The 25,993-nt window shown below is 40.7% G+C and overlaps 1 protein-coding gene across 31 annotated transcripts in view; it reads right to left on the bottom strand.

Moving 5' to 3' along the window:
- MARK3 (microtubule affinity regulating kinase 3) overlaps positions 1 to 25,993 on the bottom strand; it is a 124,839-nt gene that overhangs the window by 39,897 nt on the left and 58,949 nt on the right. For 21 of the 31 annotated variants that reach the window (XM_035261627.3, XM_035261613.3, XM_035261612.3 and 18 more), the window contains 9 exons: positions 23,286 to 23,334; positions 19,957 to 20,022; positions 14,831 to 14,901; positions 10,423 to 10,479; positions 7,132 to 7,368; positions 6,832 to 6,951; positions 6,465 to 6,564; positions 6,026 to 6,138; positions 4,747 to 4,900 (listed from right to left, as the gene is read on the bottom strand). In XM_035261627.3, the coding sequence (XP_035117518.1) occupies positions 4,747 to 4,900; positions 6,026 to 6,138; positions 6,465 to 6,564; positions 6,832 to 6,951; positions 7,132 to 7,368; positions 10,423 to 10,479; positions 14,831 to 14,901; positions 19,957 to 20,022; positions 23,286 to 23,334 (967 nt within the window). Of the gene's footprint in view, positions 1 to 4,746; positions 4,901 to 6,025; positions 6,139 to 6,464; positions 6,565 to 6,831; positions 6,952 to 7,131; positions 7,369 to 10,422; positions 10,480 to 14,830; positions 14,902 to 19,956; positions 20,023 to 23,285; positions 23,335 to 24,318; positions 24,435 to 25,993 lie in introns of all 31 variants that reach the window. The other 10 variants (XM_035261616.3, XM_035261623.3, XM_078335825.1 and 7 more) reach the window with 4 other exon arrangements.

Here is a 25,993-nt window from a genome sequence, read left to right as displayed (position 1 = left end):
ATGGAGGTCACTAGTCATTCCTGCCACTCCAAGAGGAGTATGTCCAGGGACATGTGCCTAGGGACATGTGGACGACAGACTGATGTCCTATAGTAAACCATAGGGAGACTCCAATAGCAGCACAGGAGATTTGGAGTGCTAAGAATTTTACAAATAAACGTGATAACTAGTATATGCCTCAGATATGATAATCCAGTGGTAATCTTAAAGGACAGCATCAAATGCTCATCATTTTTTCTAAGGCAGAAGACATTTTATATTTTAGATGTATTAAAGGTTGGGTATGCACAGTAGCTCACGCTTGTAATTCCAACACTTTGGGAGGTTGAGGTGGGAGGGCAGCTTGAGCCTAAGAGTTTGAGGCTGCATGTGGCTTGGGTGACAGAAAGAGGTCCTGTTTAAAAAAACAAACAAACAAATGGGGATGGGAAGAGCGTTTCTGGACAAAAATCTAAATGGCAAATCTATTTGGAACTAAATTAAAAATAAATAAGGGCTTACTTTTATTCATGGGAGAACAACAAGTAAGCTTTGAGTTTAGTAATTTTAACATATAAAACAAAAACTTAACCAAGTATAGGGTGATGTTAGCCTCAATGCCTAGCTTTCTTCCCAATATCATGGTCTACTGACATTGTGAACTTTCAGGTCACTACTGATTTGCTTTCAAACTTTGTGTTTAGAAAATATAAAACCATTTAAGATTGGGGATTCTGAAGAGAAACAGACATTGATCTAATCCACTGACCTCATTCAGATCTCCGCAGTTTTACTTACACTGATTTGTATGTCTGTGTATTTCATTCTATACCCTTTTATTACATGTTTAGATTCATGTGGCCACCACCAGTCAAGCTGGAGTACATTTCCATCTCAAAGACCCTGGGGACTACCCTTTCAAAGCCACAGTCACAGCCACGGCCACTTCCCTCTTACTCTAACTCCCTTTTGCTGAATCCCAGCCACTACTAACCTGCTCGCCATCTCTAGAATTCTGTCATTTCAAGAATGTTATATAAATGGGAATCCATGGAATGTAACCTTTTATGTATTTTCACCCAGTATAATTAATTCCCTTGAGATCCATCCAAGTTATACATATCATAGTTTATTCCTTTTTTAATGTGAGTAGTATAGTCCATGGTATGGATGTGTTACACAGACATTTCATTTTTATGTAATCAAATTTGTAAGTCTTTTCTTTCATGGGTTTAGTATTTTGGGTGACAGAAACACCTTCACCAGTCCAAGTTCAAAAGCAAATAATCCCATGTTTTCTTTCAATATTTCTGGGGTTTTACTTTTTATATTTGTATCTTCATTCCAATTGGAAATTTATCCTGGTATAAGATGTGAGAAATTGATCCAAATTCATTTTTTTTCCTGAGAACTATCAAATGTGCCTCAGGACCACTCACTGATTAGTAAACAGTGATTATTATTATTCTTTTTTAAAAAAACAAGCTAAAGAATCCCTTGAAAATCGGATGGAGATCACCATTTGCAGAAAAAGTGTGTACATGCATATGGGGTATTCACATGTGGGTCTCAAATTAGGAAGGACAGCTACAAATTACATTGTGGCTTTAGAGAAGAAGTAGGCATGTATGCAGAGAGGTCTGCATCTACAGGCAGGGAAAAAGGAAGGGAGAGGTGAGAGGAGGCAAGAGGGGTGAAAGCTGGCCTGGCCATACAGGCTTGCCTGCCTTCAGAAATTCCAAGAAAGATGAGGATTATGAAAAGGCTACTCCAGTGAGGTGCTTCAGCGGAGAAAGCCACAGGGCTGGGACCAGGAGTCCTGGGCTCTGCCTGGTTGTTTCTGATTTACTGTGTAACCTTGGGAGACTTGGTGATCTCTCTTGGTCTATTTCTTTAGGGATAAAATAGAAGTTTGGTGAGTGTACGATACCATGTCTAAAGCCCTTTTTATCTCTAAAATTTTATGAGCTGGGTGCAAAAAGGCACTAATAATCCGGATGGAATCTATGTGCTTAAGGACGAACTAACTTATTAACATATTCCCTAGAGAAATTCGAAAATCCCATGATCAGGTTTCTTCTAGAATTTAGGAATAATTCCATTTAAACTAGATGGTTTTATGGCAATATATAGGGATTTAATTGTCATGTGGTCCACAGGCACTGGAAACCCCCCTTGTTAGTGACTAACACAAACACAAAAAAGGCAGACCTAGATCAATACATCACCTACAAATGCTAGGAGCACAAATCCTGACGTGAGAAAGAGTTCTGTGCTCTCAATTATAACCTAGAATAGCAGCCACTGTAGATGCTTTACTAGTGAAATTAGTACACTGTTGCTTCAGTCTAAACCAGGTAGAAAGACAGGCAACAGAAGGAAATGGAAATCAAACCAAGAGTCACCAATTTTAGTACAAAATAAAAGCTGTCCACACCTAAAATGCTCTGTGCAGTCCTAAGTGTCAAATCTTAAGATGAAAGTATTTAGATGGAAAATGTCCAGAGACGAGAAATAAAATGAGGCTGGGAGTGGTGGCTCACGCTTGTAATCCCACCACTTTGGGAGGCCGAGGTGGGCAGATCACTTACGTCAAGAGTTCGAGACGAGCCTGGCCAAAAGTGGTGAAAGCCCGTCTCTACCAAAAATACAAAAATTAGCTGGGTGTGTTGGTGCACACCTATAGTCCCAGCTACTTGGGAGGCTGAGGCAGAAGAATTGCTTGAACCTGGGATGTAGAGGTTGCAGTGAGCCGAAATCGTGCTATTGTACTCCAGCCTGGGCAGCAGAGAAAAACTCTGTCTCAAAAAAAAACAAAAACAAAAACAAAAACAACAACAACAAAAAACCCAAGGAGATGAACTGGGGTTCTATATGAGAATATATTTTTAAAGTTAGGACCAGACAATCATATATTTAGTTCCCGAATCCTGGGATAACAGAATTAAAGGAGATACCTACGATGTTAACATGTAGCTATGAGGGAGCAAACGCACACACTAGCCTCAGGACTCTGACGCCCAGACTGCTGAAGGCAGAACAACTGTAGAGCGTGGTAGGCCTACCCACTGGGGGTCTTATGCCTCATAGAGGATTGGCTTCTATAACTGAAGTTTAAAAGGGAGGGTGGCTTAACCACAACCAACAGCAAGAGAATGGATGAGAATTACACCGTAAAACACTGAAACCAATTAAGTCAAAACGGGGGTTCCATATATTCTCTAGGGCTGCCCTAATATGATAGCTACTGGCCACAATTGGCTATACATATATATTACTTAGGTAAAAAAAATTTTTTTCTTTTTTCTTTGTGGCAGAGTCTCATTCTGTTGCCCAGGCTGGAATGCAGTGGCATAATCTCAGCTCACTGCAACCTCTGCCGGGTTCAAGCAATTCTCTTGCCTTAGCCTCCTGAGTAGCAGGGATTACAGGCATGAGCCACCAAGCCCGGCTGATTTTTCTATTTTTAGTAGAGATGAGGTTTCACCATGTTGGTTAGGCTGGTCTCGAACTCCTAACCTTGTGATCTGCTGGCTTTGGCCTCCCAAAGTACTGAGATTACAGGCATGACCCATCGCACCAGGCCAGTAAAATTTTAAAAGAGTAAAAACTGGCTAAGCCAATTACAGGCTCACACCTGCAATCCCAGCACTCTGGGAGGCCACGGTGGGAGAATCACCTGAGGTCAGGAGTTCTAGAGCAGCCTGGCCAACATGGTGAAACCCCGCCTCTACTAAAAATACAAAATACGCTTGATGGCACATGTCTGTAGTCCCAGCTATTCAGGAGGCTGAGGCAGGAGAACTGCTTGAACCCAGAAGGCTGAGGCTGCAGTGAGCCAAGATCATGCCATTATACTCCAGCCTGGGCAATGAGAGCGAAACTCCATCTCAAGAAAAAATAAATAAAAATAAAAAGGGTAAGAATCATTTCCTCAGTTCAAGTGCTTGATAGCCACAAGTGTCCAGTAGCTACCTGACTGGACAGCATAGAGATACAAAATTGTAATAATCACAGGAAGTTCTACTGGACAGTACCACTCTAGAAAGTAAATCCGATGCAGAGGTGAAGAGAGTGAATAGAACTACAGACTAAGGGCTGGATGTGGTGGTTCATGTCATCACTTGAACTTGGGAGTTTGAGACCAGCTTGGGCAACACAGCAAGTCCCCATCTCCATTAAAAAAAAAAAAGAAAAACTACAGATTAAAGCAGAGGTTCTAGAGAGGCTAATGGTAAGGTTTCCACTCAACTGAGGCCTTACCCAGCAAAAATCTACTGAATGTACTAAGAAGATCAGAGCCTTGAAGTAATCATGTAATCATGCGAGCGCCTGCAGGAACACCAAGAAAAAAATGCTGGCTAGGCAGTGGCTCATGCCTGTAATACCAGCACTCTGGGAGGCTGAGGTGGGCAGATCACTTGAGGCCAGGAGTTTGAGACCAGCCTGGCCAACATAGCAAAACCCTATCTCTACTAAAAATACAAAAATTAGCCAGAAATGGTGGTGCATGCCTGTAGTCCTAGCTACTCGGGAGTCTGAGGCAGGAGAATTGCTTGAACCTGGGAGGTGGAGGTTGCAGTGAGCCAAAATTGTGCCACTGCTCTCCAGCCTGGACAACAGAGCGAGACTCTGTCTCAAAAAAGAAAGAGAGAAAGAAATGCCAAGAAAGAACATCAAGCCAGGCTCTGACCAAGAGAATGCTTCCCAGTGCCAGATCTCTTGCCTGGACTCTTAAGAGAAGGCACTGGAATACTCCAAACTTACCATGATCGCTGTAGCGTCTTTGCTTCTGGCTTGAAGAAACACTTCTCTGCACTTTGTGGTGAGGAGACTGGCCAGTACTGTTGTTGAGATCACTGCTCGGCCTAACCTTAGCAAGTGAAAGATTGCTGCTAGAACTGGAATCACTAGCATCCAGCTAAGAGAAAATGAGAAAAACAGCAAACCACAACACGAACCCAAATGGTTTATTAGGAAATTAAACTTCTCATTAACATAGACCTCATAAACCGTTCATTCAGAGAGCAGGAATCACAACGTACAAAAATTTTCATCCTAAACTTAAAGCAAAAGTAGTTTTCTGACTGCTGGAAAGACACAAAAGGTAAGGTATTTCTCTCTTTTCAGGCTTTCTCAAATAACTTTAAATGCTCTATTTACTTCATCTGATGCTTTATGTCATTTCTAAACCACTAATGACTACAGGTTAATTTATGAAAGACCAGGTTTATAACAACATCCATCTTTTTTTTCTCTACCCCCCGCCACCCCCCGCCAATATACAGTCTTGCTCCATTGCTCAGGCTGGAGTGCAGTGGTGCGATCTCGGCTCACTGCAACCTCCGCCTCCCAGGTTCAAGCAATTCTCCTGTCTCAGCCTCTTGAGTAGCTGGGATTACAGGAACGTGCCACCACACCTGGCTAATGTTTGTATTTTTAGTAGAGATGGGGCTTCACCATGTTGGCCAGGTTGGTCTTTAACTCCTGACCTTGTGATCCACCTGCCTCAGCCTCCCAAAGTGCTGAGATTACAGGTGTGAGCCACCACGTCCAGCATTTTTTTTTTTTTGGAGACAGAGTCTCAGTCTGTCACCCAACCTGGAGTATAGTGTCATTATCTTGGCTTACTGCAACCTCCGCCTGGCAGGGTCAAGCGATTCTCTTGCCTCAGCTTCCCGAGTAGCTGAGATTACAGGCGCACCAACATGCTTGGCTAATTTTTTGTTTGTTTGTTTTAGAAGAGATGGGAGTTTTGCTATGTTAGCCAGGCTGGTCTTGAACTCCTGGCCTCAACTGATCCATCTGCCTCAGCCTCCCAAAGTGCTGGGATTACATGTGTGAGCCACCATGCCTGGCTAATATCCATCATTAAGGGTTAACTTAAAATAGCTTGTAATAGTCATAGGATTTAGATTTTCTGTTTGCAGGCAAATCTAAAAAATGATATCTCAAATGTTACAAACATTCAAAAGATAAAAATTAAGAAAACAGTTTATGTAAACTAATAAGGGTATTTCAGCTCTTTCTTTCTGATTACTCTTACCTCTGAAGATTTTCTCCCCAATAACAAATATGTAGCTGTGATTTCATCATATTTCATTTTACTAAGAGATTCTTGAATTTCTTCTTGTGAATATCCCATTCCCACCATAATATCTAAAAGAAGGACATAATACAGTTTATGTGTTTTGCTTGGGTAAGAAATCATCCTTTTATAGGATAAAACAATTTTCTTCATTTGACCTAAAAGATTACCCATTACATACATTTTCTAATATAAATGGGCACTTGTTTCAGAGTTACTGGGTGCTACCATAAGAAACTGCAGGTAGCTAAGTTCCTAAATATGACTGAACAGATAAACTGTTCACATAACCTGTGCTTAACATTCCATTATTCACATTTTAGGTACAGACATGAGTCCAAACAGAAACATGCTACTTAGACAAATACCCGTGAACATGCAGGCATGGAGTGATTACCTATTCTTTTTTGGTCTGAGATGTCTAACTCTGGTTCCACAAACGGTTTGAGTTCATCTTCTTCATGCCCTGCATTGATCCACCTGTCCTTCATGATTTGCTAAAAAAGGTAAACTGTTCATTAGCAGAGTAAAATAAAATATTCTGATAACCACATAAAAACAAAATATTCTGATAATATTTAGAAAAATGTATTTTCAACATTTCATTAACTACTGTTCAAAGCGTAAACTTGAATTTTTTTAAATGTTTCAATTCCTGCTTACAAAGCGCAGGATGTATCCAGTATGGCATATAACCAAGCAAAGTTCTAAGGCCACTCTAAAGACTCTCCAAAGTTGTTGCTTGTTTCCACCTACATGATTACCTCTAGAGTGCCGCGTTTAATTGGATTTAGCACCAGGAAACGTTTGAGAAGGTTTTCACAGTCTGTAGACATGTAGAAGGGAATTCTGTATTTCCCTCTTAATACTCTCTCTCTCAGTTCCTTTGGGGAGGTAGAGGAAAAAGAAAACTAGTGAGTCAGCCTTTAGGTTTAGTTAACAAAACACAACAAGAAAAACCCTGAGGCCCCCACACTGATACAATGTTAAAGATATGAAGCCATGTAATATTAGGAAACTTCTTTTAGTTTTGTGAAGTACATGGATGCAACTGCTTCTTATACCTTTAGGTTCTGCCCATCAAAGGGAAGTGAGCCACTGACTAGTGTGTATAAAATGACCCCCAGACTCCACACATCGACTTCTGGCCCGTCGTATTTCTTGCCCTGGAAGAGCTCCGGTGCTGCGTATGGAGGACTGCCACAAAATGTGTCGAGTTTACTGCCAACAGTAAATTCATTGCTAAAACCGAAATCTGCTATTTTAATGTTCATATCGGCATCTAACAATAGATTTTCAGCCTAGAGGGAAAACATCAAGACAAAAATGAAATTTAACCAAAATAGAATTAGATATATGACAGGATTAGGCATTTTCAGAAAAGCTCTTTGTAATGATATAAAGTTAACTCCTAATTAATGTAACATTCTTTCTGGAGAAAAAAAACAGGAGACAAATGAGAACTCCTTATTTTATAACATTAATAGTAACTAGCATGAAGTATAGATTAATTCTAGCACTAATGTAAACATCAGTGTCCCAAGACCAAGAAAAGCCTTGACAAGTTTTTCAATTAAGAATAATAATGTGGGGGCCAGGCACAGTGGCTCACACCTGTAATCCCAACATTTTGGGAAGCAGAGGTAGGTAGATCACCTGAGGCCAGGAGTTTGAGACCAGCCTGGCCAAGATGATTGAAACCCTGTCTCTAATAAAAATAAAAAAATTAGCTGGGATGGTGGTGCACACCTGTAATCCCAGCTACTCAGGAGGCTGAGGCAGGAGAATCGCCTGAACCCAGGAGGCAGAGGTTGCGGTGAGCTGAGATTTTACCACTGCACTCCAGCCTGGGCGACAGAGTGATACTCCATCTCAAAAACAAAAAATGAAAATAATATGTGGCAGGTGTAGGGGCAGGGCCAGGTACAGTGGCTCACTTGAGCCCAGGAGTTTCAAACCCGTTAGGGCAACATAGAGAGATCCCTTCTCTACAAAAAGTTTTTAAAAATTAGCTGGGTAGCGTCTGCAATCCCAGCTATTTAGAAGGCTGAGGTAGGAGGATCTGTTAAGCCTGGGAGTTTGAGGCTGCAGTGAGCTATGATTGTGCCACTGCACTCCAGTCTGGGTGACAGAGTAAAACCCTGTCTCAAAAGATAAATAATTTTTTTAAAAAGGAGCATTTCATAAAAACAGCTAAATAGCTATGAAATGGCTGTTAAATGAAAAGGGGAGAATCCCAAACCTCATTCAAGAGACAGCTGGGTGCGGTTGTTCACACCTGTAATCCCAGCACTTTGGGAGGCCAAGGCGGGTGCATCACCTGATGTCAGGAGTTTGATACCAGTCTGGCCAACCTGTTGAAACCCCATCTCTAATAAAAATACAAAAAATTAGCTGGGTGTGGTGGTGGGTGCCTGTAATCTCAAATACTTGAGAAGCCGAGTCAGTAGAATAGCTTGAACCTGGGAGATGGAGGTTGCAGTGAGCTGAGATGGTGCCACTGCACTCCAGCCTGAGTGACAGAGCAATACTGTTTCAAAAAAAACAAAACAAAACAAAACAAATCACAGTCACTTTATTTTAACAAACATTTCCTATGTGGCTACTCCACAGCAGATGCTATATTAAGTGTCTGGATGGATAATGATAACAAGACCGATAAAACCCTGTCCTCAATAGCTCACAGTTTAGAGGGGAAGAGGCAGAAAGATAAGCAGCTGTCCTGAGACACAAGTGCCATAACTGAAGAGGCACCGGGAAATATAGGTTGGCACTGAAAGGAGGGGACCGCTTCCCATATGAAGAGATATCAAAGCACCAGAAGGTGCATCTGATTATAATGGATGTGTTGATGAGGGGTATTTCAGGCAGAATAAAGAGTCTGAGAACCCATTTGAGACACAGCATGTTTCACCAAGAAACTGAAAGATAGTGTGTGGGAGATGTGTAGAGAGGGCTGGGGAGATGGTCAGGGCTTAATAACAAAGGACTGTACTTGCTTGGGTTTTCATCCTGAGAGCAATCGGAAGCCACTGAAGAGTTGTTCAAGCAGAGAAATGACCATCTTATTTGTGTTTCCTTAAAAGACCATTCTGGGTGCAGTATAGAAAACATACATGGGAGGAAGGGACAAAACTAGAAGCAGAGAATAATAGGTAAGAAAGCAGTGTCGTAATCACCTGAGATAATAGCGGTCTGGCCTTGCATAGTGTAACAGACAGAAAAGAGTGAGCTTAAGAGGTATCTGGGATGTAACAGCAAAAGGGCCTGGTGACTGAGTAGAAAGGCACCTGAGGGACATCAGTCACTTGAATGAGAAGTGAACATTCATGTTTAGGAAGGAAAAATTTAGGCTTTGAACCTGCTGCACCCAAGGAATGCTTATGTGAAGATATCCTTTGCTCAGCTGGGCCCCGGATCCAAGAAGAGTGCTGCGGCTGCAGGAGTGAATTCAGAGCCCTCAGCATACAGCTGGCCACTGCAGCTGAGAGAGTGGATATGAAAAAGCAAGTCAATGACAACCACGTGAGGGGAGAGCGAAGGTGAGTGCCAAGTTAAGACACAGAATATAGGAAATGTTCAGAAGAATATGGCTACGAAGGAGAAGAGAGAAAAAGGGTGTATCTGGAAGGGGAACACGGGTGGTTTTTAGTTTAAAAAAAAAAAAAAAGGCATACAGACTTGAGCATGGGTAAATGCTGCTGGTGAAAAGCCAGTAGAGAAGGAGAGTGAATAAACAAATGGAGAGAAGAGAGGCATCAGACAGAGCACAGTTCCCAGAGGGAATCAGGACCCAGAATTCAGAGCAGAGGCGCTTCACTTTCCTGTAACAGGAGGAGAGAAGTGATGGATGGGGGTAGGTGCAGCTATGTCTAAGGGCCTGGTAGAAAATGAGGGAGTTTCTGCCTGGTGTTTCTATTTTCTCTGTGAGATATGAAACCTCATCTTATGCCAGAGTGAGGGCAGAGGTTGAGAACCTTGAAAGAGGTCTCAAACAGGCACTGCTGTTAACGGGAGAGAGAACTAATGAGAGTAGCAGAAAAGAATGCCAGGCGGCACTGGGGGTGCTGTGGGGACGACCATACATTTCTGGAGGTCCCCATTTGTTTGGCTGTGTGATGACTGTCCTCCAGAAATCAACCATCAGTCACCTTAACTGAAATGCAAAATACTTTCAACAAACTTTACTTTTTAAAAAAATTTTAATGCTCTTTCCTATAACTTAAGAGGATTCAATGATTACGAAAGTAAAAAAAAATTTTAATAAGTCTAATCTATACCTCTTTTGTGTAATGACCACTGTGAGAAATGTATACATTCAGAGAACATACGCTGAGTGAGGCACTTCTACTTACCTTGAGGTCTCGATGTACGATCCGTTTCTGATGGCAGTATTGAACTGCAGACACAATCTGAACAGGAGAGACGCAGAGTCAGTCATCACTGGGGCAGATTCGTAATTAAGATGAAAATAACTTTGTTAATGTTCACATACACAGAATAATACTCAGTATGTACTTGAATGTCTGTGTGGATTTCTAAAAAACAATTTTCCTATGCCTTGAACTTTCCAGTCTGGAGAAATTTAGGGATGGGGCAAAACGAAACAGGTGAGGATGTTCTTCTGTTTTCTACCGTTTTAACTGAAGTCTCTTTTTGGACCCTATCCATTGACATTCCACTTAGAGTGTAGTGCCAGGACCCAACAAATCGCCTGGATCTGGCAGACCCTGGCTGCCCCTAGGCACAGATGGCTCCGGTGTAACTTTTTTTTTTTTTTTCCCTTGAGACAGAGTCTCGCTCTGTTGACCAGGCTGGAGTACAATGGCACAATCTTGGCTCACTGCAACCTCCCCTTCCTGGGTTCAAGAAGTTCTCCTGTCTCAGCCTCCCGAGCAGCTGGGATTACAAGCATGCACCACCATGTCCAGCTAATTTTATATTTTTAGTAGAGATGGGGTTTTACCATGTTGGCCAGGCTGGTCTCGAACTCCTAACCTCAGGTGATCCACCCGCGCTGGCCTCCCAAAGTGCTAGGATTACAGGCATGAGCCACTGCGCCCAACCTGGTGCAACCTTTCCATACCCATGGAGTCAACTCCAAACCAAACCAGCAGTAGAGTTACCCATACCCAGGTGTTAATCCAGGTTGGTTCTCTTCTGTAAGTGCTCTTCCCAGTCTGCTCCCTGCAACAGTCTTCCTTCTAACTGATGTGGATCCATGGGGAGCAAAAGCTAGTTAACTTCTCTGAGGGTCAGTTTCCTCTTCCTTTATTAAAATGGAGGAATGAATGTTGTAACGTATGTGAACTATGAAAACTACTATGTGCACTATTAAGAATTCCTCCCACTTTCAGCAAATTGTATGCTTTTATTTAGTCAACTTGCAATCACGACTATGATTAAACAACTGTTTTACTGAAATTTCAACTTACTGGTCACTTAAAAAAAGTCTTCTAATATTAAAGCTTTTTTTTTTTTTGAGATGGAGTTTCGCTCTTGTGATCCAGGCTGGAGTGCAATGGCGCGATCTCGGCTCACCGCAACCTCCGCCTCCTGGGTTCAGGCAATTCTCCTGCCTCAGCCTCCTGAGTAGCTGGGATTACAGGCACGCGCCACCATGCCCAGCTAATTTTTTTGTATTTTTAGTAGAGACAGGGTTTCACCATGTTGACCAGGATGGTCTCAATCTCTTGACCTCGTGATCCACCCGCCTCAGCCTCCCAAAGTGCTAGGATTACAGGCGTGAGCCACCGTGCCCGGCACATTAAAGCTTTATATGCTCATTGCAGAAATTCTAGGAAACACAGAAAAGTCTATGGAAATATATTCCAGTATTACTACTAACTAGAGGTAATATCTCTTGTTATTTTGTTGTACTTGCATCTAGTTTTTTCTTTGGTATTCTGCATGTATATTTAGATGCATATGATTACATATACACGAAACTGAGGTTATAATAAAAATACTGTTGGTTCCTCCAAATCATCATTAACTCTCAACTGTAAGCCAAATGGACCCACCCATGGAGATAAAATCTCAGAGAGGGCTGTACAATATTTTGGTTCAAAATAAGCAGCAAGGAAAAGGTGAACTGGGGTTAGGATGAGATGATAACAAAAATCAGCACTTTGCTAAGCAGCTTCATTATTTAAAATCAACATTCAGAATATCAGACCCACTCATGATTAACTAAAGGTACAGAAATTCCAATGCCAAAATACAGGTTTTAGAGCATCTGTTACTTTGGATTTATCATGATTGTTCTATTCTGTCAGCCTAAAAACTGGAGAAGTAAAATAGCTTTGTTTTCCCAAAGCAAAGTAATAGCTTTGTCACCTAGGACACAGGTAAATTTTATTTAGTATTTTCCCTTTTCTCATTCAGAATTTATATTAGTTTTTCCTCATATTGAGATTTCCCTTATAGGTTATTTTCAAATTCTGCTTTTGAATCGGATTTGATGATTTCCTGTCCTTTCTCAAAGAGATCAAATAATTTCTCTGGCTCCAAAACAGCTCAAAGCTAACCTGATGCCATGATAAGCTGAAAAGGCTCAACTTGAACTTACAGCTTTTTTTTGCATTCTGTTAGCAGCTAGAAATGGTGATTTCTAACAGACATTATCTAGGTTAAACTATGAATGCTAGCCTAATTCACATTCAATCATACATGAAAGAGTGTCGAAGAATCAACATCATCAGCCAACCAAGACAGAGGTAAGTAAAAAACATGGAGCTGGAAATCTATTATTTTTCTCTGAAGAGAACAGGAGCCCAACCAAAAATTTAAAAAGTATAAGCAGTAACTAGAATGGGCATGGTGAAGGAAGTAGGAAGAGGAAACCCATCTGGTGATGAATATGGAAAAGGGTCGCACAGTATACTTTGTGTGTGGCATACCTTCCTTTCTGTCATAAATAGAAAAACTTTTTACTTAGTCAAAGTAATGATGACTTATTAGCTCCTAGAAAGCACAGAAATTGAGGCTGGGCGCAGTGGCTCACATCTGTAGTTCCAGCACTTTGGTAGGCTGAGGAGGGCGGATCACTTGAGGTCAGGAGTTTGATACCAGCCTGGCCAACCAGGTAAAACCCCGTCTCTACTAAAATTAAAAAAAGAAAGAAAGAAAAGAAAAGCCGGGCGTGGTGGTGCACACCTATAATCCCAGCAATTTGGGAAGCTGAGGCAGAATTGCTTGAACATGGGAGGCAGAGGTTGCAGTGAGCTGAGATCACACCACTGCACTCCAGTCTCAGCAACAGAGCGGGACTCCATCTCAACAACCATGAAAGAAAAAAGAAAAAAAAAAAGAAAGCACAGCGACTGAAACAGAAAAGTGGAAACACCAATATCATGCATATCCTTCCAAGTCTAATGGAGTTGTCAGAGGCAAACACCCTGGGAGAAGAAATCAGTTCTAAAGCACTCTAAATCAATTTGCTAACTGTAAAAACACACACATAACAAACCATCCTTCCTAGTCCAATTAATAGGCTCCTCAAATAAAGGCTTCAGAATTTTTTTTTTTTTTCTTTGAGATGGAGTCTCATTCTGTTGCCTGGGCTGGAGTGCAATGGCATGATCTTGGCTCACTACAACTTCTGCTTCCCAGGTTCGAGCAATTTTCCCACCTCAGCCTCCCCAGTAGCTGGGATTACAGGCACCTGCCAACACGCCCTGCTAATTTTTGTATTTTTGTGGAGACAGGGTTTCACCATGTTGGCCAGGCTGGTCTCGAACTCCTGACCTCAGGTAATCTGCTCACCTCAGCCTCCCAAAGTGCTGGGATTACAGGCGTGAGCCACTGTGCCCAGCCTACAGTTGCTTCTAAGCTACAATAGAAGAGTTAAATAGCTGTGACAGAGACAGTGTGGCCCACAAAGCCTAAAATGTTCACTATCTGGCCCTTTACAGAAGTTTGCCAATTTTCAGTCTAAATAATAGCACAATAATGATTGCAAATCTGAGTTTTGGAGTCAGAGGGTTTGGGATACTTGAGTCTGTGGCAGGTCTCCTACTTGAAAGGCAATTCTGGGACCTGCCTGGGCAATATACCAAGATTCCGTTCTCCACAATAAGGGGTAAGGGGGAAGAAAGGCAATTCTGGACAAGTTATTTAATCTTCCCATGTCTTAGTTGTCTTATTTTAGCAAATGGGTGTAACAGTACCTAATTCACAAGGCGGCTGTAAGATTTACATAAATGTAGGTAAAGTACTTGTCCCAGTGTGTGGCATGGTCAGCCAATAACAGTAATTATTATTAATAAAGACAGGAGAGTTAAGTAACCCATATGCTTAAAAACCTGCTTATTAAAACCCATGTCTCTTTAAAAAGCAGAGTAAACACAGAGCAAGAAGTTTCCAATTAGCAGTTTGAGTTACATTCGATCTTGGTTTATGTCAGACAAAGCTAATAACGAATTTTGGGGTTCTGACACTTGCTAAAAACTCTGAAATGGGTTTAATTAATGTGATCACAGGTGTTTTTGAAAGGCTCTAGATTTTTAAGGCTCAATTGTTGAAAGGGAAGGTAAAGTATAAGACTAATGTTCCCATTACAAAGCTAGGAATAGAACCCTGGCTGCCTCCAGCACAGTGCCTTAGGTAGAAAGGTACTTCATAAATTTTTCTTGAATTGAATGGCCAATCCCCACCATCCAACAGCCTTAAAAGAATTTATGGAGGCAAACACTTGTTTGCTTCAAGGTTTAAGTGAGATAAATTATCAAATTAACAAAGTAAAGACACATTAATTCATACCTGTCGAAATTTAGCTCTTGCTTCTTTTTCCTTCATTCTGCCATGTGCAACCAAATAGTCGAATACTTCACCTATAAGTGAGAAATAAAAGTAAGTAGAAGCCCTACATCTGAGCATTAATTTTCCCATAAGTTGATAATGTTTTACTTTTAGCAATGCACTAATTTTTAAATATAAAGTTAGCCAGAAATATGTGGAATCTGAACTAAGCTGGCTTTAAGTTTAACTGCAGGTATTTAAATTCACCAACAAAATCTTTAAGCTGAAAAAAAGCCTTAAAATTAAGTTCCCTATGCCTAAATTATATAACTCTTATTTTAAAGGGTGTTTTCAATATGCTTTAATAAAAAGTAAGCAATGAAAATAGAAATTAAAATGGATGAAGTTATTAGTGTTAGAAGGGGACACCCTCACTGCCAGGATTCCCTGAATATATTCATTCCCTCCACAAACATTTACTGAATGTCCACTAACGCCAAGGCACTGTTGTAGGTAGGCCCTGGGGAAATGTAGCAGTGAACACAACAATTACTTTCCTCATAGAGTTTACATTCTAGTTGGGGGAGAGGGACAATAAATGAATAAATATATATTGTATCAGAGGACAGCAAGTGCTGTGGAGACAAAGCAGGAGAAAGAGACAAACAAGTAAGCCTGTGCGTGTACACAGTTGTGTTTTGCTGAGTACTTGAGGGTGTGGACAATGTAGTTATCTGAGGTAAGATTCTACAGTAATAAAAGAAAGAGCAAGAAGGCCACAGGGCTGGAGAAGTGTGAATGAGGGGAAGAGAGGTAGTTCGTAAGGCCAGGAAGAGTGCTGTAGGCTGTCGTGTAGACTCTGGCTCTACTATTAGTGAGACGAGAAGCAGGGGAGATGAAACAACTGACCTCTTAAAAGGATCACTGGCTGCTAGCAGGGGAGAGGCTTCCAATGAAAGGAAGGGGCAGGAAGACCAACTGGGAGGTCAGTGCAATAATCAAACCCATAATGAAAGTGATGGGGACTAGAGTGGGAAACGCAGTGGTGGTGAGAAGCGGGAGCTCAGGATACAGTGGAGGTGAAGCCAACAGAACTAGCTGATGCATAGCTTGGTGGCTGTTACACAACTAACTCCTTGGGGAAGAAAGGTGACACTTCAAGGAATCTATTATCAGCACTGTCAACTGCTTAATCAATTTAGAATAAAGAATTGCCCACCACCTCTGAAATAAACAAAAAAGAACACTAATTTAGAAAATCAGGTACAAAGTGTTTTTGGGAAAGAAACATCTTTACTTCATACAAATAAGGAATATCTCCATCAGCTTTGTGAAAATATTCAACCAAATTATTTTGAAACTTGAAAGTCATTATGAAGTACACATTTATCTCTGATTTGAAACTCTTAACCCTAACTCTGAAAGAATACATTTTAAATAACGAATAGACATAAATATTTTCATGTTATCACTTGATTGTATAATGATCTTTTTTTTTTTTGAGAGAGAGAGAGAGAGAGAGAGAGAGTGAGAGAGAGAGTGTGTCAAGCTCTGTCGCCCAGGCTGTAGTCCAGTGGCCCGATCTTGGCTCACTACAACCTCTGCCTCCTGGGTTCAAGCAATTGTCATGCCTCAGCCTCCCAAGCAGCTGAAATTACAGGCACACACCCCCACATCTGGCTAATTTTTGTTATTTTTAGTAGAGACAGGGGTTTCGCCACATTGGCCAGGCTGGTCTCGAACTCCTGGCCTCAAGTGATCTGCCCGCCTTGGCCTCCCAAAGTGCTGGGATTACAGGTGTGAGCCACTTCGCCTGGCCTGCATAATGATCTTTTAAAAGGCATTACATACAGTCAAGTTTACATGACACAAATTCACTTAACTATGATGAATTATGTAGGAAATTAAATGCCGGCTCAGTAAAGTATCGGCATTTCTGCACGAATGACCTTTCTATTGCAGAAAAGCATGCAATGTCAAAACGAGTGGTTGATAAGCAAAAAACAACCAAACATGAGTACAATATAGAAGTTTTTACTTAAAAAAATTAAAACATTAATCCCATCAGCTGTTGAAGATTAACACAGATAAAATCCAAGTCTGTCAATATAATTTTTTTTCTAAATTTGAATTCAATACAAACCTCTTAAGAGATTTCTGGACCCATATGTTACACACATAATTACTAAATTATAACTCAGGAGTTCAACTCTTAAACTAGGAATTCAATCCAGATCTTTTTTCCTTATTAAAACTGTATTAACATTCAGATTAAGCAGCTGAACTTGAAAACACTAAGGCTATTTGTCAGAGAAAAAAGAAGCAAGAAGCAAAGGTGGCTCTCCTCGCCCAGGCAGGGAACAGGTGGCTGGATGGAAGGACACTGACAGGCCAGTTCAGAAAGCCCTTAGTTCTAATTCAGGTCCTGAAACTAACTCGCTATGGACCCCTTGGCACAGAACAAACTTTCTGAGCTTTAGTTTCATTTGTAAAAATCAGACAGCTGCCCTAAGTAATTTCTAAGATTCTTTTCAATTCTAAAATTCTATGATTCTACCAAATCAAAAGGCAGCAGGCTAGTGGGTGGGGAGATACAATGGTGGAATTAGTGGCCAATTCACCGAAACTTTTCACAATCAACAATAAAACATATGTCCTGGAAATTGTTTTAATAAACTCAACAAAACACTGTTAAAGAGGCCAGGTGCTGTGGCTCACACCTATAATCCCAGCACTTTTGGAGGCCGAGGCAGGTGGATTACTTGAGGTCAGGAGTTCGAGAACAGCCTGGACAATGTGGTAAAACCTCTTGTCTACCAAAATTACAAAAATTAGCCAGGTGTGATGTGTGCCTATAGTCCCAGCTACTTGGGAAGCTAAGGCAGGAGAACTGTTTGAACCCAGGAAGCAGAGGTTGCTGAGATGGCGCCATTGCACTCCAGCCTGGGCAACAGAGTAAGATCCTATCTCCAAAAAAAAACAAAAAGCCCAAGGTAATACAGAACCACCACCTTGGACTAAATGCTGTTACAATGCTGCTAAGTGCACTGAGCCCTCAGAGGAGGTTACTATGCTCACTGTGACACTCAGCTCAGCGCATGTTACTTGTCAGGTCACATGGCCAATGAGGGCCTCTGGCTGGACTCACCCACCTCTGTCTTTTCCAGAGCCTATCCTCTTTCTACTAAACCTGGATGCTTCTCAGATGTTTTGTCTTGCCCCTATATGGGTAATCTCTGTGACCTGGGTACCTAAAATAGATGGGAACAGAAAGCCACGAACAACCAACTAGAACAGCTATCTGCTGTCAGAGTGCTGGGGGTCCAGGCCCAGAGTGTCCACAGTGAGACTTCCCAGCCTCCATTTCCTCAGGGGTAAAAAGCATCATTCAGCACCTGGCCACAGCATGGCGTCACTGTGAAAGTCAAAGGAGATCTGCTAAGAGCAAGCACCTTGTACACCGTAGAGGCTGTACCACGAGAAGGCTACGCACGTTACTCTGGGTTGTTTGCCCATAAGATGAGCAGAAAGTATTACAATGCCATAAAGCATTTTGGTTGTGATATTGATTGACTGACTGACAGTTTTGCTCTTTGTTGCCCAGGCTGGAGTGCAATGGCGCGATCTCAGCTCACTGTAACCTCCACCTCCTGGGTTCAAGCAATTCTCCTTTCTCAGCCTCCCAAGTAGCTGGTACTACAGGCACATGCCACGACACCTGGCTAAACTTTTTGGATTTTTAGTAGAGATGGGCTTTCACCATATTGGTCAGGCTCATCTCGAACTCCTGTTTGGTCCTGAGATTAACCTTCCCCTACTACTCCTGAAGTTTTGAAAATCCCAACTAAGTTCCCAAACTACATACACACAAAGTATAAAGTATACAACTAAAAATGAAGTAGGAAGACAGTGGTGTCAAAGGTATGCTTACTACAACTCATCGTTTCCCACAACAGGTTTACAATCTTTTTATTCAATGGTTAAATCACTAAAATGAGACTATAATCCAGCTTTCTATCTTCAGGTTTTCTAACATGGATCAAAGTGCTAATGATAAAACTGTTATAGAGTTTAACAGAATGTGTGCCCAGTAGTTTATAAATCATAAATGCAGTCTAATTCTTATCTACTGAGTATCTGCTGTGTGCCAGATACTGTGCTAAACGCAGGTGACACAAAAAGGTGAGGAAGAAAGCTTCTTCTCCTCTTCACAGACAATGAAACTCACGTGTGGTCCCAAACTACAAACCCAGCCCAATCTCAACCATAAAATAAGAATCATTATCAAAGATAGCAGCTATAAACATGCATTTCAGAAAACGTCTACAGTTTTACAACACTGTAGGCAAACAATTAGTGGTCCTTAGTATTTATCTTAAGGAAAATCTAGCAATAAGTACTGTAACCATCATTTCTGGCATTGGGGAAGATAGACACCAATGACACTAAAATCTGATCAAGAAAAGCATCTAAACCAGAGCACACATTTGTTTCAAACAGACTAATGCATTCATACATTTAAATAGCTATATACTCAAAATAAACGAAATGTGGAGTGTGTGTTGCACACACACACAATGGAGTATTCCTAAAAAGGAATGAAATTCTGACACATGCTACAGCATGGACGAGGCTGTAAGACATTATGCTGCATGAAATCAGCCAGACACAAAAAGACAAATCCTGAATAATTCCACTTGTATGAGGTTCCAAGAGTAGTCAAATTCATAGAGACAGAAAGGAGAATGGTTCCCAAACACTGGGAGAAGGAGAAATGAGGAGCTAGTGTTTAGTGGGTATAGAGTTTTGCACTGGAAAATAGACATGGGTGGTGGTGAGGGCAATGTGAATGTGCTAATGCCACTTTACTGTACATCTGAAAATTATTATAATGATAATTTTATGGTATGTTTTACCACAAAAAATATCCAGGTATTTAGATATTATCAATTAACTATGCTAATAGTGAAACACTTCACGGCAATCCTAGAACTGCTGAGTCAGCTATTCTGATTCTCATCGTAGTGTATTATGTTAAATGAAACCTTCACGATGATCTATATAGGTAGTGTAGTTGTGTATTTTTTTAAAATGAGAAAGAAAGAAAACCACTGTATATATACATATAAATATACAAATGTTCTTACCTCCACTTGCATATTCCATGATTAGGTAGAGTGTTTTTTCAGTTTCAATGACTTCGAATAACTTCACTGGGGGAGGGGAGAGGATACAGAAGAAAAAGAGGAAAAAATGTCTATATGCACAAACCATACACATATAAACCGTAACTATGAAAAGCAACCTTTTCCCTGTTAAAGGTTTTAATAGCTGGCCCTCTAAAAAATGCCTTTAGAGAATTTTATCAAATATCACAACAACAGAAAAGAGTCTATAAAAGCATGGAATTCCATAAAAACAAAGATGATTTCTGAGTGCACAGCAGTTCGGCAAGGTGTATCTGAGCTCACTTGCTCTGTTGTCTGTCCTCACTGTCCTTCAGCATGTCTGTGTTGGCTAGCTGCCCTCCCCAGCACCTCAGGAAAAGTGGTCAGCCTCCAGCAACTGCTCAGCTCTACTCTGCTCCCACAAGTGCAAATCTAGTCGCTTACCATTACAGCCTTAAGGATATAATTCTATTTGAGAACTTTATTGCTTGGGAAATTTAAGACAACTCTCAAAGAACAAGTAACTTTGTTACTTTTCTGATGTCAAAGATGGAAAGAAGTAGAGGGATTATACTGCAATTAATTGAAGGGGAAAAAACCCTTTTTTACAAGAATGATTTTCAGTAGGTCAGGGTGACTTTCCTAGAGCAGTCTTTGTTACAGATGGAAATATTTCTATTACTACTAATTTATAAAACCCTATCAATTAGAAATATATACATTTTTAGCTGGGTGCGATGGCTCATGCCTGTAATCCCAGCATGGGATTACATGGAGGCAGCAGGTGGATTGCTTCTGCTGAGGAGTTCGACACCAGCCTGGGTAACAGGGCAAAATCCCCTCTTTATAAAAAAAAATGCCAAAAATTAGTTGGGTGTGGTGGCATGTGGTAGTCCCAGCTACTTGGGAGGCTGAGGTGGGAGAATGGCCTGAGTCAGGGAGGTGGAGGTTGCAGTGAGCTGAGGTCATGCCACTGCACTCCAGCCAGGACAACGGAGTTAGGGTTAGGTCTCAAAAAAAAAAAAAAAAAAAAAAAAAAAAAAAGAAAGAAAGAAAAAAAAGAGAGAGAAACAAAAATACATATACACACACACATTTTAAAAATGAAACTAGAGTAAATCTCCAAAGCTATCAAATCACCATTATACATATCTACTTTGTTAATATTTACTTTAAAATTAAGTTTACCCAAAAATGGGGGAGAATATGCTAGTGTTTTATATTTCAGGAAATTTTCTGAGGCTTTAATAGAGTATCAGGCCAAACAAAGTGCCTAACATAGATGTCAGTAAATGTCTGAGGAACTGATGAATCAAGCCAACATACCATTCCCTAGACTCTGATATGTTTAGACTGTGAAGAAAAGCCTCTCCAGAAAGTTAAGGTGTATGTGCTGGTAAACTGCCTAAAAATAAAATCCTTCTAATATTCCAATGAAAATTTGGGTCTTGTGGGAAAACTATTTTAATGTAATAAGAATTTTTTAAAATTTCAGTTTATTATCAAAGATATGTAAGTTTTAAGTACAAAACTCTAAGCAGGGCACAATTTTAGTAATTAAAAGATAAAATAAATATGTTTACGTTAGCTAGTTCTAGGCAATAGTGATAAAGATTTTTGGGGGGGCAGGGAGGTGGATGTGAAAAGTTGGAATTTGAAATCCACATTGGCTAGCTAGCCCCAAAGGACTGAAATGAAAAATCAAGGAAACAAGATTTTCTTCCCACTATTATATTCCTTGTGATTTTTTTTTTCTTAAATCCAACTTTGAAGTTGTTCAGTGTTTTTTCTTCAACCATACTTAGTGATTCTAATTTTTTAGTTAATATCCCTGATATCAGGATGACGTCTTGCTAGCATTTCTCTTAGTAGTATATGAAACAAGAACACCTTTAAAGTAATGCTGGCTTACATCTGATAAAATCGGGCATAAGCCTTTTGTTAAAAACGCTCTCTGTAAAAGCTTCTTTCCTCCTGTGATGGTTCTGTGTTACTCTTCTATTCTTGCGCCTGATGAGCTCTTGATAGGCTATCCTTGATACTAAACATCAGCCCTTTCATTTCCTAAAACTGATGTCGACAGTAAACTGATTATGGGCTGTCTTAAGTGTGATTTCATTCTTGAAATGTTATTTTTAGATTGTATCAGCTATCACTACACAAAAAAGCAGTTACATAATTTTTTAAAAGCCCTGTTATACTGAATATGGGATCAAAAGTTTTCATTGGGATGTATATAGAGCGTTTTCTTATTCTCTCTTGTTCCTACAATTACTGTAAGGGTAGGACCATGTCCCTTCCTCATCTTTAAACACACCTGCTAGCACCTGGCACAGAGTTGTGCACACAGAGGACACATAAAACAAATCTTTGATTTATAAAATTAATTCCTGTCAAAATTCCATTAGATAGCAAGTATTCCATCTTTTAAATATGCTTCCATATATAAGTATTTTCTTAGGACACAGTCAAAGCCAGAAGTATTGGACCTTTGAGATATTCTTTCTTTTCTTTTTTTTTTTTTGAGATGAAGTTTCGTTTTTGTTACCCAGGCGGGAGTGCAATGGCACAATCGCAGCTCACTGCAACCTCTGCTTCCCAAGGTCAAGCGATTTTCCTGCCTCAGCCTTCCAGAGAAGCTGGGATTACAGGCACATGCCACTACACCCAGCTAATTTTTGTATTTTTAGTAGAGATGGGGTTTCTCATGTTGGTCAGGTTGTTCTCGAACTCTGGACCTCAGGTGATCCGCCCACCTCGGCCTTCCAAAGGGCTGGGATTACAGGCCTGAGCCACTGTGCCCAGTTGAAATATTCTTTAAAAATAATCTTTAAGTTTATTATTATTATTACTTTTTTTTTTTTTTTTTTTTGTAGAGATGGTGTCACTCTGTTGCTTAGGCTGCTCTCAAACTCCTGACCTTGAACAATCCTCCTGCCTTGGCTTCCCAAAGTACTGGGATTACAGGCATGAGCCACTGTGCTCAGTCCCTTTGAAAATGTTAATTCTGACTTCCTGTAATTCCCTTCTATCTACTCATGTAATACAATTATATTTTCAAATATATTTGAAAATTAGAATCAGGTTACAGATGTTTCTACTATATTAAAGCTTTACATTCAACATCTAATACCTAAGCTTTTAACCTGTCTTCAGTAATTTCAAAAAGCTAATGCAAATGATCAACAACTGGTGTATCTATTTTACTACAAGTGTACTCTACCATTTCTAGAATACATGTTTAGCTTTATGACATAATTTCAAGAATGCACTTAGATCTAAAAGTATTTAAAAAAAGCAGAAAGTACCTATATTGGGATGGTTTAAAATCTTCATTATTCTTACTTCTCTGAAGAGCTAAAAAAAAAACAAACAAACAAAACACATAATCCCCCCAACACAAATTATTAAACATTATATTCAACTGTTGTAATATAAATTTAAATTTTCTCATAGATAACAGATTCATTGCTAATTTTTATTATTTCACATCTAGACTAATATGAAAGTCCAGAATATCTCTGAAGTAGTTTTAATGAAACTATTACCAAATAGTATTCTCAAATGCTTCCATTTATTAAAAACAGGAGAGGTCTCAAAGGGGGATGGCACCATCTCTGAATTTTACAACGCTATCTTGAAAACATAAGATCAGACTTAGGTAAGAATAATTTTTGTGATTAAACTTAGTCTGATTCAGTATCTACCCAGGCCTCCCAACTCTGCGAATCAAAACTTGTATGGTCCCAGTGAAACATATCATGAGCATATTAAACTGATAATTCCAAATAATTCTATGAGAAGATTATGAACAAAACCACCTTGGGAAATCCTCACTGCAGAGTACAGGTAACTTAGCATGGAGGTTGTGGTGACTATTACATTAGTGACCCTCACGAGTCACACCTTACAAGTTCACGCTTTTGTGGAGGGCCCCTTTCATACTGACATTAGACCTGGCCATGTAACTTGCTTTGGCCAGTAGAACATGAGCACATCTGAAGAAAGCAGAGGCTGGATAAAATGCTTGGGCATCATGGCTTGCTCTTTTGGAGCACTGTGAAGGAGCTGGTCTGGCCCTCTCAGGATGAAGCGTAGTTACTTAAAGAGACAGACCCTCTGTCATAACTGCATCCAGCCCCTGCCAACCCAACAGCTGAATTCAGCCACACAAATGAACCCAGGTGAGACCTTAAGAAATATCGGCCAAGTGCAGTGGCTCATACCTGTAATCCCAGCACTTTGGGAGACCAAGGTGAGTGGATCACTTGAGCTCAGGAGTTTGAGACAAGCCTGGGCAACATGGTGAAACCCCATCTCTACTAAAAATACAAAAATTACCTGGGCGCAGTAGCATGAGTCTGTAGTCCTAGCTACTTGGGAGGTTGAGGCAAGAGAATTGTTTGAGCCTGGGAAGTGGAGGTTGCAGTGAGCTGATGGCGCCACTGCGCTCCAACCTGGGTGACAGAGCGAGACCCTGTCTCAGAAAAGTCAAACAAAAAACCATCCAACCAAGACTAGCAGAGCTTCCTAGCCATTCCATAGAATAAGGAGAAATATTAAATTGCTGTTGTATAAGTACATATTGTGAATTCAGAGCAGGGTCTTATTATCATGGCCTGGGTTAATACAACCCAGAAAAACAACAGGATTTTAGAGACCATCCTTTTCAACCCTCTTGCAAACAAGAGGAAACCAGGAAAAGAAAGAAAAAGATCTTCTCAGGTCCTGCTGTCTTTCTGTGGGGAATGTGTCTGGAATCCAGTCTCCTAATACCCAGGATACTACAACCTCCAGGAGGCAAGAGCCGGGAAAAACCTTGGAAGAGGAGGAACAGAGGCCTATGTGGAAAGGAGGCTAGGGAAAAAAATAAATAAAAAAATCACAGGACTCTTAACCATACTTGTCCTTGTCCACTGTGTCTAATCTTAAATTGAACTAGCAGCTAAGAAGAGATGGACATGGACCAGATTTATTTTTTTTTTTTGAGACAGGGTCTTGCTCTGTTGCCCAGGCTGGAGTGCAGTGGTGTGATCACAGTTGACTGCAGCCTTGGCCTCCTAGGCTTAATCAATCCTTCCCCTCAGCCTTCCAAAGTGCTGGGATCACACATGTGAGCCTCCATGCCCAGCCCATGGACGGGATTTGACACATAACCTTAAGCTCAGAATTTTAAATCATGTAATCAGATAAATAACCTTTCCCATCTAAAATACTGTCTCATTTTTGAAGGGATGAGCATTTTTATTTCCAACATGAATACTTCCTTTTGCTACTGTGGTAATCCCTACATTTTATGTTCTGAGATAAGAAGTCACCCACCCAGATTCCTGACAACCATTCAGGCTTGAGTGCTTTTTCAGCTCTCCTCTGTTAAACTAACATATAAATCTTATTTTCCAATCCAGTATAGTTGAATTGGTAGCTAGAATTCAAATTTCCCAATTACTTCCACAACTGCTAAATCAGAAGACCTCCTGGAGTTGAGATTGTGTCACTGCACTCCAGCCTGGGTGACAGAGCAAGACTCTGCCTCAAAAAAAAAAAAAAAAACCCAAAACAAAAAAAGGATGATCTCCAGTTTGGATGCCATACCAATACAGCTCAGGATACTGCACTGATAATGAAACCTTGACCACGGCCTTGGCAGTCCTGCACCACGTAGCTTCTGCATACCCCCTAAGGTATGTTCTAGTCACCCCAACTCCTTTTAGTTACTAGAACACACTATGTTTGTTTGTTTGTTTAATTTTGAGACCGAGTCTCACTCTGCTGCCCAGGCTGGAGTGCAGTGGTACAATCTCGGCTCACTGCAACCTCCCCCTCCCAGATTCAAGGGATTCTTCTGCCTCAGGCTCTGGAGTAGCTGGGATTACAGTTTTGTGCCATCACGCCTGACTAATTTTTGTATTTTTTTGTAGAGACAGGGTTTCGCCACGTTGGCCAGACTGGTCTCGAACTCCTGACCTCAGGTGATCTGTCCTCCTTGGCCTTCCAAAGCGCTGGGATTACAGGT

The sequence above is a fragment of the Callithrix jacchus genome, chromosome 8 (assembly GCF_049354715.1).
Source record: "Callithrix jacchus isolate 240 chromosome 8, calJac240_pri, whole genome shotgun sequence".
Taxonomy (NCBI): domain Eukaryota; kingdom Metazoa; phylum Chordata; class Mammalia; order Primates; family Cebidae; genus Callithrix; species Callithrix jacchus.
Note: the sequence above shows the minus strand (reverse complement) of the source record. Positions and strands in the feature narration are given on the sequence as shown.